General features: G+C 42.3%; 1 protein-coding gene across 4 annotated transcripts in view; it reads right to left on the bottom strand.

Annotated features, from left to right (window-relative positions):
- Window positions 1–13,098, bottom strand: part of LOC104608406 (alpha,alpha-trehalose-phosphate synthase [UDP-forming] 1) — a 92,782-nt gene that overhangs the window by 60,367 nt on the left and 19,317 nt on the right. For all 4 annotated transcript variants that reach the window (XR_016077279.1, XM_010274379.3, XM_010274378.3 and 1 more), the window contains 2 exons: window positions 818–932; window positions 543–644 (listed from right to left, as the gene is read on the bottom strand). Coding sequence is in view for 3 of the 4 variants with exons in the window: in XM_010274379.3 (XP_010272681.1) it covers window positions 543–644; window positions 818–932 (217 nt within the window). In the remaining variant the exon portion in view is untranslated. The remainder of the gene's footprint in view (window positions 1–542; window positions 645–817; window positions 933–13,098) is intronic.

Below are 13,098 nucleotides of genomic sequence, written 5' to 3'. Positions count from 1 at the left end.
AATAAATGGATAATAGAAAAACAAATTATCAATCTTATCATCATTACCTTGCATAAAGAATACCAATGAATAGGGTTGCAACTAGGGAAGGTTCAGGTTGATCATTTGTTAAATTCTGGATGGACTGGGCCAAAGGGTCCAAGCCCGACACTGTAAATTCTTCAAGTCACCAATAAGGACTTGGTGCTTGTCAAGGTTGTAAAAGGACAAGTTGAAGGCCAAAATCAACCTGGATTCAGATAGTGGAGAAAGATTTTGTTTGCTAATTCTTTAATTAGAGGATATATCCTTAAAAGAACAGAAGGAAACTGACAGTTTTACAATTTATAATACCAAAATATTGTCAAACGCATCACAGAAGAACAAAGTTCAAAATAATTCAGATGTTTATAATTTTTCATGGACATTATACATAAAACACTTTATCCAGAGTTGAAATGCTAGATTTCAACTGTACTACCCTAAACCTAAGATGCATTTCAATCAATTCTACTTTCATTTAAACAAAATAAGACATTGGCAGTAAATCACAAAAACCCTACCTTCCTGCCAGCAAATCTCTCCTTCAGTTCTTTAATATGCTCCTGAACTTGAGGAAGCTCAAGCGCTCGAATGAACCGATCCGAATCTATCCCAATAGGAAACTGAAGTCTCAAATGGAAAGTAGAACAAATAAGCATCACAAGATTGGTTAATGGTTGACATCAAAAAATTAATAAATCAATGCAACCTAAAAGTAACAGTAACAAATAATTCTTCAGTAAAAGATATATAGATATGCCGAAAACAAATTTTCAACTGAATCAATTATATGTACCGCTGCTACACGAGTCAGCTTTCCTTGATCCTCTACTCCTTCAGGTGTACCCTCAAGTCCAAGAATACGAGTACAAGCACTAACAAAGTGCCTTGCATAATCATATGTATGAAAACTGGAAAATAGAATGTCCAGTGAGCAAAATCACTTATGTCAGGTGAGTTAGAATGCAACTATCCAACTAAAAAGAAACAATAAATTTGCTATAAAGATATACTGAACTTTTTAATTTCCATAATAACATCAAATGGCTGAATCTTAGGAGTAAAACCCAATTACTCAAACTGGACAATCAAATATAATTCCAACTGGTTCACAACAAAATATTAGTAATAGGGTGATTTAATTTTTTTTTAAAGGTAATGTAATTTTATTAATAGGAGACAAAGATTACAAATCACCCTAATCAGGATCAATAGATCCTAAATCAGGGCCTAAGAACAGCATCACAACTCAAAAAAACTACAAGAACCCAGATGCAGCCCAATCGCCCTGCTTTGGAGACCTTTTACAGCAGCTGTCCAAGAAACTAGCCTCCCATAGGATGTGGAGATTAAACTGTTGACTTCTTTGGAACAGTTTTGAAAAAGTCTCTTATTTCTTTCCTCCCAAGTGGTATTAATAATAGCAGCCAGGACTGTCTTCCAAACCTCTTTAGCCAATCTTGACAAGCCTTGAATCTCCCAGCACCATAAGTCCTTTACTAATGATGGCATAGTCCAGCTCAAACCCACCGAAGAGAGATAATGATTCCACAAATCCAGAGCAACTGGGCAGTGGAGTAAATGATTATTGTCCTCTTCCTTCCTCCCACACATCACACAGAGCAGATTAGGAACCTGGACACCTCTCCTTGCCAGGTTCTTCTTGGAGAGACTTTTGTCCAACACAATAGCCCACAACAGTGCATTCACCTTAGTAGGGGGAATTGGATTCCAAATCTTCTCAGTAGGAATCTCAGCTCTGTCACTATCAGATTAACTTCTAGCAAAGGAACTGACTGAGAACTGACCATCCTTAGACTCTCTCCAAATCCACGGTCTTCTTCTTCTTGGTTTAAGGACTGAGAGGCTAATAACTGAAATAAATCTATCACTTGGTCAAGTTCCCAATCATGGAAATTTCTTCTGAAGTAGGGGTTCCAGGAAACATAGTTTTCAAGGCGCCAAGGTGAGGCTAGGCGACAGGAGGGGGCGCCTTGTCGCCTAGGCGCCCGCCTAGGCGATGGATTTTTTAAGGTGAAAAATGCATATCCTAGGCAGTTCCCTAGGTTCCATAACCCATCTTTCCTTAAAAACTATCCATAATTTTCATAAGAAAATTATAAACATCATGTTTATGTCTAGAAAATCAACATATTTATGAGAAGAAAAAGAAGAAAGAAAAGAAAATTCAAAAAATATGGGGACTGAACCCCTATTTTTGTTATAGGAAAAGAAGAAAAGAAAAGGCGCCCCCCCCCCCCCCTTAAGAAGAAAATTTGGAGGAAGAAATGTGTTGATTAGACAAAACTTTAAGTTTTTCCCTTACTTATTGGTTCAAATTCTGAAGTCTTTGAAGGTTCAATACAGCAGTTAGCAATGTTTGTGTTGATTAAACCCTAACAAAAAAGAAAATAATAAAAAGAAATCAGTTTATAAACAAAAAAAAATGAATATTTTTGTTTAATAATGTCTATTTTATAATTATAACTCAAAAAAGTAACAATATAAAAGTATTTTATAAGACACTATACAAAACTGCTAGGCGACTAGGCGAGGCAAGCCTCCAAGGGCGCCTTGTCGCCTAGGCGTCGCTTTGACAACTATGCCAAGAAGTCAAACTATCTCTCAACTCATAACATTCCGCCACCAACACCTCCTGATTCCCTGCTAGCTAAAACAACTGAGGAGGTATCACTTACAGGAGCAGTGGTAGGATGATGATCTGAACCAGGAAGAAAGAGAGTCGCAGGCGCAGGGACTGGAGCATATAACCGCTTGCGAGAGAAGACGAGAAAGTCCTCAGCAGAAAGAGGTGGAGCATCCTGTGAATCAAAGTTTGGCAAAATAGAAACAACATTACATGATATACGAATGTGGCGAATAGAGGGATCATAACAAAGAAATCCTTTGTGGTCAGGACTATAACCCACAAAGGCACACATGACAAACTGTGCAGACAATTTAGAACGTTCACGAGAGGGAAGATCAACAAAGCACACACATCCAAAGACATGAAGCATAGATAAATCTGGAGAACGACCAAATAACTTCTGAAAGGGAGACATATTACCAAGAACTGAGGAAAGGAATGTAGTTGATCAAAAATACAGTTGTACTACCTGCCTCTACCCAAAAGGAAGGTGGAGTATGGAACTCCTACAATAATGTCCTTACAACACTAAGGATATGTCCACTCTTGCGCTCGGCCACACCATTTTGCTGAGGAGTATCTGGACAACTTCATTGCACTTGTACTCCATGATCCTTCATATAGGATAAAAAAAATCTCCATTAGTGTATTCTCCTCCTGAGTCTGAACGGAGAATACACACTTGTGATTGAAACCAAACCTGCACCATAGCACGAAACAACTTAAATGTTGGGAACACCTCAGACTTGTGGCAAAGAAAGTATATCCATGTGTACCTGGTACAATCATCAATGAACGACACAAAATATTTGTATCCGAGCAGAAAAGAGACAGAAGCAGTCCAGACATCACTATGTATAAGCTCAAAGGGAGAGGTAGCATGCTCAAATGTGTGAGGAAAAGGTAAGGTACGACTCTTACTTAAGCAACAAGAAACACAAGATGTATCAAAGGTGTGCAAGGAAGGAACTTTATTCTTAATAAGGCCAAAATCAAACAAAAATTTTAATTTTCAAAAAGTAAATGACCTAGACATTTATGCCATAAGTCCCAAACATTATTTCTATGATTCAGAAAGGAACTAGAAGTGGAGGAACTGAAATAAACTGATGATGCTTCTGTTTGAGGCTTCTCGAACTCCAATACAAACAGACGGCCCAGCCTGTGCCCCCTTCCCTTTCACCTTTCCAGTGTTCTGGTGCTGAATCAAACATCCATCCCGAGAGAAAATGAGAATGTTACCTTCATCAATTAATTGGCCAATAGAAATCAAGTTTGTAGTGAGATTAGGAACAAGAAGGGTCTTGGTAAGAGGGAAAGATGCAGTGGGTGAAAGCTTAAGAAACAGATCACTACTACCAATGATGTTTAACTTTTCACCATTGGCAGTAACAATATGTTTGTGATGGGTTTTAGTAAGGTTACTTGGTTGGTTAGGGTAGGCTCCTGTCATGTGGTTGGTAGCTCCAGAGTCAATGATCCAAATATGAGGAGAAGCACAATAACCGAAAAACTCACCAGGTAAGCCAATAGCAGAAAGAGCAGAAGGAATAGCATATGTTACCAGTTGTCGAATGTTCCAGAGTCAATGATCCAAATATGAGAAGGAGAAGCACAATAACCGAAAAACTCACCAGGTAAGCCAATAGCAGAAAGAGCAGAAGGAATAGCATATGTTACCAGTTGTCGAATGTTTTGCTCAACCATAGATGCCAGAGAATCACGTTTAGCAAAAGAATCGCCACTATCGGAGGCCATTTCAGCAAGAGAACAGCAGTCCAGGCACAAGGATATCAAAGACAACCAAATTCAGTAATCAAGAAGATGACAGTCCAAAAAAGACAAGTTTTTAAGACTATCGAGTCTAAGGCCTTTCAAATATGAATCTGAAGTCTGAATCAAATAAATAGGAGGCAAGAAAACCCTAGGACAACACCAGATCTAGGGTTATAGGTTGATCAAGTCAGCCAATTGAGAGAAATCTGTGATTTACCAACACATTAGACGTCTTCTTCACAAACAGGGAGGTATCTTATGATGATTGAGGCAGTCTTTAAAAACTCCAAACCAGAAACTGAGTGTAGGGTTAAGGAGAGCTTGAGAGAACCCTTCAATCTAGAGAGAAAAACCTAAATCACAGGCTGATGTTGAAGGCCTGAAGTCCAAAAAAGGTTGCAGTCCAAAAATGGAAACTGTAAATGCTGCCACCCCAAGAAGAAGATCAGAACCCCTTTGAAAACTTCACCAAATCAGATGTTGTTTGTAGGTGGAATAGACCAGGTCTAGGCGACACCAGATCTAAAGTCCAAAGCTGTTGCAGTCCAAAAAAGGAAACTGTACAGTGTTGCCACCCCAAGAAGAAGATCAGAACTTCTTTGAAAACTTCACCAAATCAGATGTTGTTTGTAGGGACAATAGATTCGGTCTAGGCGACACCAGATCTGAAGTTTGGCCTCAAACCAATGTCTCCCAAGAGAGATCTAAAGAAATCTCTCCTGCTGGTTGCACAAAGAAGAAAGAGCAGAAAAGGGTTGATCAAGACAGCCCTAATACGACAGGTTTACTGCTTCTAGTAAGGTTCAAGAGAGTGAGAAAATAGATCAGAGAGCAACCTGCTCTGATACCATGTCAACACTCTTGGCCGAATAGAGAAAAGAACAAGAATAATCTTAGAGGTGTCAAGAATGAATGACCCCCACCTCTCAAATAGTCTCTTATATATTAAAAGATACGTACAATTACAAGAATGCCCATATAGGGCTGAAAGAGAAAAGAAGAATAAGATGTAAAAGTAATATACAACAGGGACTATACTAATAAGGTACATCAAGTCATTGGCAGCAGTTGGGCCAATCCTTGTTCTTCAAACCACATTTTCCATCTTAAAAGGGCATTTTCTGGTCTAATTACCACACACTAACTACAGGGGGTATGACCAGATATTGGCCATGGGAGAGCCAGTTGTTTCACACCCTGGAAATTATCTTCCCATCCAGATGAAATTAGGAACCTGTCCAGCTTCACCAAAGCCAGAGAATTCTGGTTGTTTGTCCAAGTGAATTGGGCTCCAATCAGAGGCAAGTCAATCGATTCAAACTGGTTAACAAATTCCCCAAATCTTCTCATCTCTCTGGTTCTCCTGGCCCCTCCCTTTTTTTTCTTCCCTAAATCTCACTACATTAAAGTCCCCCCCAAGAACCCGCGGAATAGAACAATTCCCTCTTGCTTCTGCAAGGTCCCCCCATAACCTCTCTCATCTCTCTGGTTCTCCTGGCCCCTCCCTTTTTTTTCTTCCCTAAATCTCACTACATTAAAGTCCCCCCCAAGAACCCGCAGAATAGAACAATTCCCTCTTGCTTCTGCAAGGTCCCCCCATAACCTCTCTCTCTCTCTCAGAATACTCCGTCAGACCATACACATTTGTGAATTGACCTTGGAATCCCCCTTCAAATTCCAGAACAACTGAAATCACATGATTAACAATCTCCCCCCCCCCCCCCCCCCCGTGCTACCTCTAGCTGGTTTACACACCCACCTTACCTACCATGGACTCCAAATGCTCCTCACCACTCCAGGATCAACTGTTTCCAATTTAGTTTCTTGGAAAAACACCAGCTTTGACTCCCACCTCTAAAACAAATCGCAAACCACCATCCTCCCAAAACCCAACCCCCTCACGTTCCACGACATAATTTTTAATTCCATTAAACAGATGACTCTCCCCACCCCACCCTACCTTTTTTCCCCCTCATGCCTTCTTCCCCCCCCCCCCATGAGGAGCCCTCTAATTTGCCCCCCTTCTTATTTAAACCCCACTCCAACCTCATTATCTCCCTACTCTTCATCTTGTTTCCCCCTGTTTTAGCATTTTGTTTTCCTTATCCCCCCCGACTTCTTTTCTCAATCTTTATAGGTAGAGGATCATTTATGTCTCCAAACATGCAATTGAGACACCCAGAAATTTGCCCGGCCCCAAAAGTTTTGCATTTACCCACTTCAAAGTTGATTCCACTCCCTTCCCCTTACTTTTCTCCCTCCCCTTGACCTCCCTACCCTTTCCCACTCCCCTCGAAAATTCCACCCCTGAATCTTCTCCTTCTTCTCTTCCCAAATAGAAAAGATGTACCTGATTTTCTCCTACTTTTGAGATTTGGGACCAGCCCTCAACAATTTCCGGTGTTTCAGTTGCTTCAATTATCGCTAGGGGAGTTGCTTCGGCTATCTCCTCGTTTAGGTTGGCCACAACCGTGAGCTCTACCATCCCACCTTCATCTTCCATTTCCTCTGCAAGCGAAGGTCGGGCCAGTTGCAAGGGACTTGACTGCCACTAAGACTTCTGTGAATTGCTCTGGTCTTGGCTCTTCCACGATTCTTCAGGTCTGGCAAGGCTTTTTTTAGGCACTACGCAAACCTTGGAGCTTGCAGATTGCCAATTCAAGCCTTCTAAAGCCCCTGGCCCAATATCCGTCCTATTTTTATGGGTTTGGCCTGGGAATAGATTTTGTTGGTCTGACCTGGCCTGCCCCTGATTGGTTGGATTGGATTCACTTCTTTTGAACGAACCAGGTTCAGCCACATCTGACCCCATCAAGCTTCCTTGAAGAACCTCCTTCCTCTGATTCTCATAAGGCTTTGAGACTTTCTTAAGGCCACCTGGCAACAGCTCTAGTTCTTTTAGACACTCCAAGAGTGTCTCCTTGAGCCACAACTTTGAGTAGTCAGACCAGGTTTGACTACCTTTTAAAATTTGAACTTCCCTTTCTTTACCGCCTGAGCTCCCAAGCTTCAAGTGACAGGCCTCCATAGGTGTGTCAGGAATCACACCTCTCCCCAGGGATGAACAGAATCCCAGGCAACCGTGTTCTGCACGGCCTAATACTACCCTTATGCCTCCCTCAACGTCTTCTCCGAATCCGGTGACCTTTTCTCCCCGCTGCTTTTATCTTCTCCATCAACCAGCACCATCGTCTTGCTCGCCAATGATTCCTCTTTCTCTCCCTCTTTCGCACAAGCCCTATCCCCTAATCCTACCTCTCCTGCCCCCTCCATCTAACCCGTGGCCTTTCTTCTTTCCAAATCCACACCCACACTAAGAGGTCCCCCGACCTTAGCTCCACTTTTTCAGGAATCACCCCCCCATCCTTCACCCTTATTCTTACCCATTCACAGGTTTTTAGTTCTTCCTCAAAGTCATCCATACAGATGTATCCTCCATAGAGATTTCCTTTTCCCTCCACCACACTCGGGCACCAAAACGGCAAACGCAGTCCGAAAACTTTTATCCAAATCTCCTTAGGTTCTTTAGCTACTTCTGCCCTCTCCGATGAGGGATTCATCATTGTTTCTACTGTTGCTACAGTAGTCCGAACCAGTAAGGAGAAGAAGAAAGAGAAGGAGAAGAAGAAGAAGAAGAAGAAGATGAAAGAACTGTCGAACCTGATAGCTAAACCCTATCAGTCGACCTCTTAATAGTGATTAGGCTTCTAATTAAATGTACAAGGACTAAACTGCCCCTACTTAAGTATGGGACAGAAAACCTCTAATAAGACTGCCACATAAGCTCATAACTTAACCAAGGTGAGTTGACTAATCTACCCTTATTCGGCTAACTCTAACACTCCCCCTCTAGCTGGAGAATATATGTCATATAATCCTAGCTTGTTACATATATAGTTCACTCTCCCTGAGCTTAAGGCTTTTGTAAACAAATCTGCCCACTTATCACCTGAGCTTACATGTTCTGTGCTTATCTCTCCAGTAAGAACCTTCTCCCTCACAAAGTGGCAATCAATCTCTATGTGCTTTGTTCTCTCATGAAAAACAGGGTTGGATGAGATATGGAGCGCAGCTTGATTGTCACAGTACAACTTCATAGGTTTATCCATGTGGAACCCAATTTCTTGTAGGAGATTCCTCAACCACACTAATTCACATGTAGTGTGTGCCATGGCTCTGTACTCGGCTTCAACACTGCTTCTAGCCACAACCGTCTGCCTTTTACTCTTCCACGTCACAAGATTTCCTCCAAGAAATGTGTAGTAACCTATAGTAGATCTTCTATCAGACACAGAGCCTGTCCAATCTGCATCCGTGTACCCAACTACTTCAAGTTTTCCTCCTGGTTTATACAATAGCCCACAGCCCGAAGCTCCCTTCAAATATCTTACAATTCTAAGAACTGCATCCCAGTGAGATATACGAGGATTCTGCATAAATTGGCTCACCACACTGACTGCAAAGGAGATGTCTGGTCTCGTGATAGTCAAATAGTTCAGCTTCCCCACTAGTCGTCTATACCTTCCAGGATCATCAAATATTTCCCCTGTATCACTGCTCAACTTAACATTTGGTTCCATAGGAGTCTCAGCCGGTTTTGCACCTAACAGTCTTGTTTTGTCCAATAGATCAAGAACATATTTTCTTTGGCACAGGTTTACACCTTGTCTTGATCTAGCAACTTCTATACCCAAGAAATACTTCAATGTCCCAAGGTCTTTTGTTTGAAAATGATTTTGCAGAAAGACCTTGAGTTTGTCGATCCCCAATTTGTCACTGCCAGTTATGACAATATCATCCACATAGGCCACTAATAAAATCTTTCCAGCTTCTGAGTCATAGCTAAACACCAAGTGATCAACCTGGCATTGTTTCATTCCAAAATTCTTCACCACTTCACTAAACTTCCCGAACCAAGCACGAGGCGATTGTTTCAACCCATAAATTGCCTTTTTCAGTCTGCACACCTTACCAGCCTCCCCCTGAGCAACAAACCCAGGTGGTTGCTCCATATATACCTCCTCTATAAGGTCACCATGAAGGAAGGCATTTTTTATGTCAAGTTGAAATAAGGGCCAATCATACATAATTGCCAGGGAAATTAACACACGGACAGAGATAATCTTACCCACTGGAGAGAAGGTCTCCATATAGTCCACTCCATACAACTGTGAATACCCTTTAGCAACAAGTTTGGCTTTCAGACGCTCCACACTACCATCTGGCAAGTATTTAACAGTACACACCCATTTACAACCCACAACATGCTTACCAGGAGGAAGAGTAGTGAGCTCCCACGTGTGAGTATGCTGAAGAGCAGAGAGTTCTTCCTCCATTGTCTGCCTCCACCCAGGTGAACTAAGAGCCTCTTGGACATTGTTAGGTATGGAAATAGATGACAATAGTGAAACAAACTGGCGATGTGAGGCGGAAAGGCGAGATACTGAAACAAAATTGGAAATGAGATGGAGAGTAGAACTACGTTTACCTTTCCGTAATGCAATGGGTAGGTCAAATCCTGAGGGTTCAGCAACAGGAGCAACGACAGGATCCGCGGACAAGGTAGAAGCTGGAGGAGGGGCCGGTGTTGTTCGACGTGTATACACTTGCCGAATTGGTGGTCGTTCAGTAGGGATCTGCACTGGATGAGGTGACGAGTCAACTCCAACAGGAACACCCAGAACGGGATCACTGACCGGAAGAGGAAGAGGAAGTAAAGGTGGAGACGAAGATGCTTCAGTTCCTGAGAAGAAGGGAACAGACTCAAAAAAGGTGACATCAGGACAGACATAGCACTTCCGAGTAATGGGATTGTAACACTTGTACCCTTTTTGAGTCCAAGAGTAGCCAAGAAAGACACTTGATGGAGTGTGCATCCAACTTGTCTATTCCAAGACTCAGATTGTGAACAAAGCACACACAGCCAAAGATACGAGGTGTTAATGGAAAGGGAGACAAGGTGGGGAACAAGATAGAGAAGGGAGACCGACCATGAAGAATAAAGGAGGGCATCCGATTAATGAGGAAACACGCAGTAAGTACAGCATCACTCCAAAACCGTTTAGGAACACTCATATGATGAAGAATAGACCGAGCTGTTTCAAGGAGATGACGGTTCTTCCGTTCAGCCACCCCATTTTGTTGAGGAATGGATGCACAAGAAGTTTGATGAATGATGCCATGCTGTTCTAAATACTGTTGAAAGGAAATTAGAAAATATTCACGACCATTATCTGAACGAAGAACTTTGATTGGAACACCAAATTGTGTACGTATTTCAGCATGGAATTTTTGAAAAATGGAAAATAATTCACTCCTTTCTTTCATTAAATAAATCCATGTCATTCTTGAACAATCATCAATAAAAGTGACAAAATACTTGTAACCATTATAAAACTCTATTTTGATCGGGCCCCAAACATCTGAATGAACCAAAGCAAAAGGACTCAACATACGACTTTCAACTCTAGGACTGAAGGAAACACGACAATGTTTCCCAAACTGACACGACTCACACTATAACACTGACAAATGACTCAAAGACGGAACTAGTATCTTGAGTGCCTTGAGAGAAGGATGTCCCAGTCGACAATGCCACTGTAGAGGAGTGAGTGAAGTCTGAAGTGCAACTGACGATCCACCACCGTCAAGATAATACAACCCACCAGCTTCATGCCCCCCACCAATCTTCTTCCCCGTCCTGAGATCCTGAAAAACACAAGAGGAAGGGAAAAAAGTAACAGAACAGTTAAGAGTCTTGGTTAATTTACTAACAGACATAAGATTGAATGGAAACTTAGGGACATATAGAACAGATGATAAAGAAAGAGAAGCCATGTCAGCTTTGCCAACACCACAGATGGGAGAGGAGGAACCATTGGCAATGGTAACAGTTTGAGATGTGGAAGTTTCAGAGAGAGAAGAGAACACACCTGGAGTCCCGGTCATGTGATCAGAAGCTCCAGAGTCAATAATCCAAGGAGAGGTTTTAGATGACAGGCAAGCTATACCTGAGTAGGCAAGAGTAGCAGTAGTGTGTTGTGAAATGGACTGAAGGAACCGCTCATACTCATCACGCGGTACACTCACCATCTCCCTTCTGGAAACAGATGTAGATGTGGAAGGAGTTAGGTCTGCCTGTTGATTATCACTGACATCAACCTCACCAGCAACAGCATGATTGGCCCATTTAGAGGGAGGGCGGCCATGAAGATCATAACAGAAATTTACGGAATGTCCTTCCCTGCCACAGTGGGTACACTTCCTTGTAGAGCTGCCTTTTTCTTTGCCACGGCCTCTCCCTGAGTCACGACCACCACCACGGCCAAATATGGAACCACCACGACCTCATCGGGAGGCATGTCCTCCCCCTTTCGTACCACGTCCACCTCCTCTGGCTGTCACAAAAGCTGATCTATCAGACTGTGTGGGATTCTCTGTCTTTCCCAAAGAAATCCTGCGAAGCCGAGCAAACACTTCCTCAAGTGTAGGAAGGGTAGAGCCCCCCAATATTTGGGCCCTAACTGGTTCATACTCTAATTTCAACTCCACTAAGAACCTTGTGACATCTAGTTGTTCCCTCTGTTGTTGCTGAACCTTAACATCTGGAGTGAGAGGATGATAGACATTGAGCTCATTTCTGAGGTTCTTCATACTGGCATAGTACTCTTCTAAGGTTTTATTTCCTTGTTGCAGACCAAAGTACTCCTGATAGAGCTGATATACCCTTGTAGTATTATCTTGCCCAGAATACAGCTTCTTGGCATGTTCCCATATGTCCTTAGCTGTATCTAAGAATATGAAGTTGGCACTTATTTTGGGTTCCATACTGTTCCATAGCCATGTCATGATTTGAACATCCTCTTGTTCCCAATCATCAAACCCTGGAGAGTCAACCGGTGGTTTATCTTCTTTCACATGCTTCACTTTTCTCTTTGCCTTGAGAAAAACTTCCACCGACTTGGCCCATGGAACATAGTTCTCACCATTCAGTTTAATTGAGGTCATCTATACACCTAGATAGTCAGAGGAAACCACCACACTAGGTTTCTGATCACTACAGCCATCTCCCATTGCTGCCATGATACTCTTTCAATGCTGCCTCTAATCTGAATTCCCAATCACCAACTAAGTGCTGCTATCAAGAGTTTGATGTTCCAGAACCTACAGCAGTCCCTAAACACAATGATAGATATACACGCCTTTGTTCTTATCCACACCACTACTGATTTCACAAAAAAAAAACACAGACTACACCGACATTAATTCAGCACTTACTAACCACATGCAAGCTCTCTTACAACTACTCAACAGAGTTTGTGCATCACAAGCACCACCACACAGCCATAGCTGTCACACACAATACAGATCTGCTTTAATGCTTTTAAGAGGGCACCACAAGGCCAACAAAAACTCAACTAGTACCATTGCATTACACCTTGCACCATTCGGCCACCTACAGTAGCAGCCCTTACACCATTTGGTCACTGTAAACACAGCCTGTTCTTGGAATTTTTCCAAGAACTAGGGCAACAACCAACCTAGTTCTCTAGGTTCTGATCAGTCCTCTCAAGTTCTTGAAGATTTTCAACCCAGAAATACCAACAGCACACAGAGGAGAGATAACCAACCTTCGTTTGAGAGCTTCAGCC

The sequence above is a fragment of the Nelumbo nucifera genome, chromosome 6, assembly GCF_055504915.1.
Source record: "Nelumbo nucifera cultivar China Antique chromosome 6, China Antique-T2T, whole genome shotgun sequence".
Lineage (NCBI taxonomy): Eukaryota > Viridiplantae > Streptophyta > Magnoliopsida > Proteales > Nelumbonaceae > Nelumbo > Nelumbo nucifera.
This window is presented reverse-complemented; position numbering and strand designations above follow the sequence as displayed.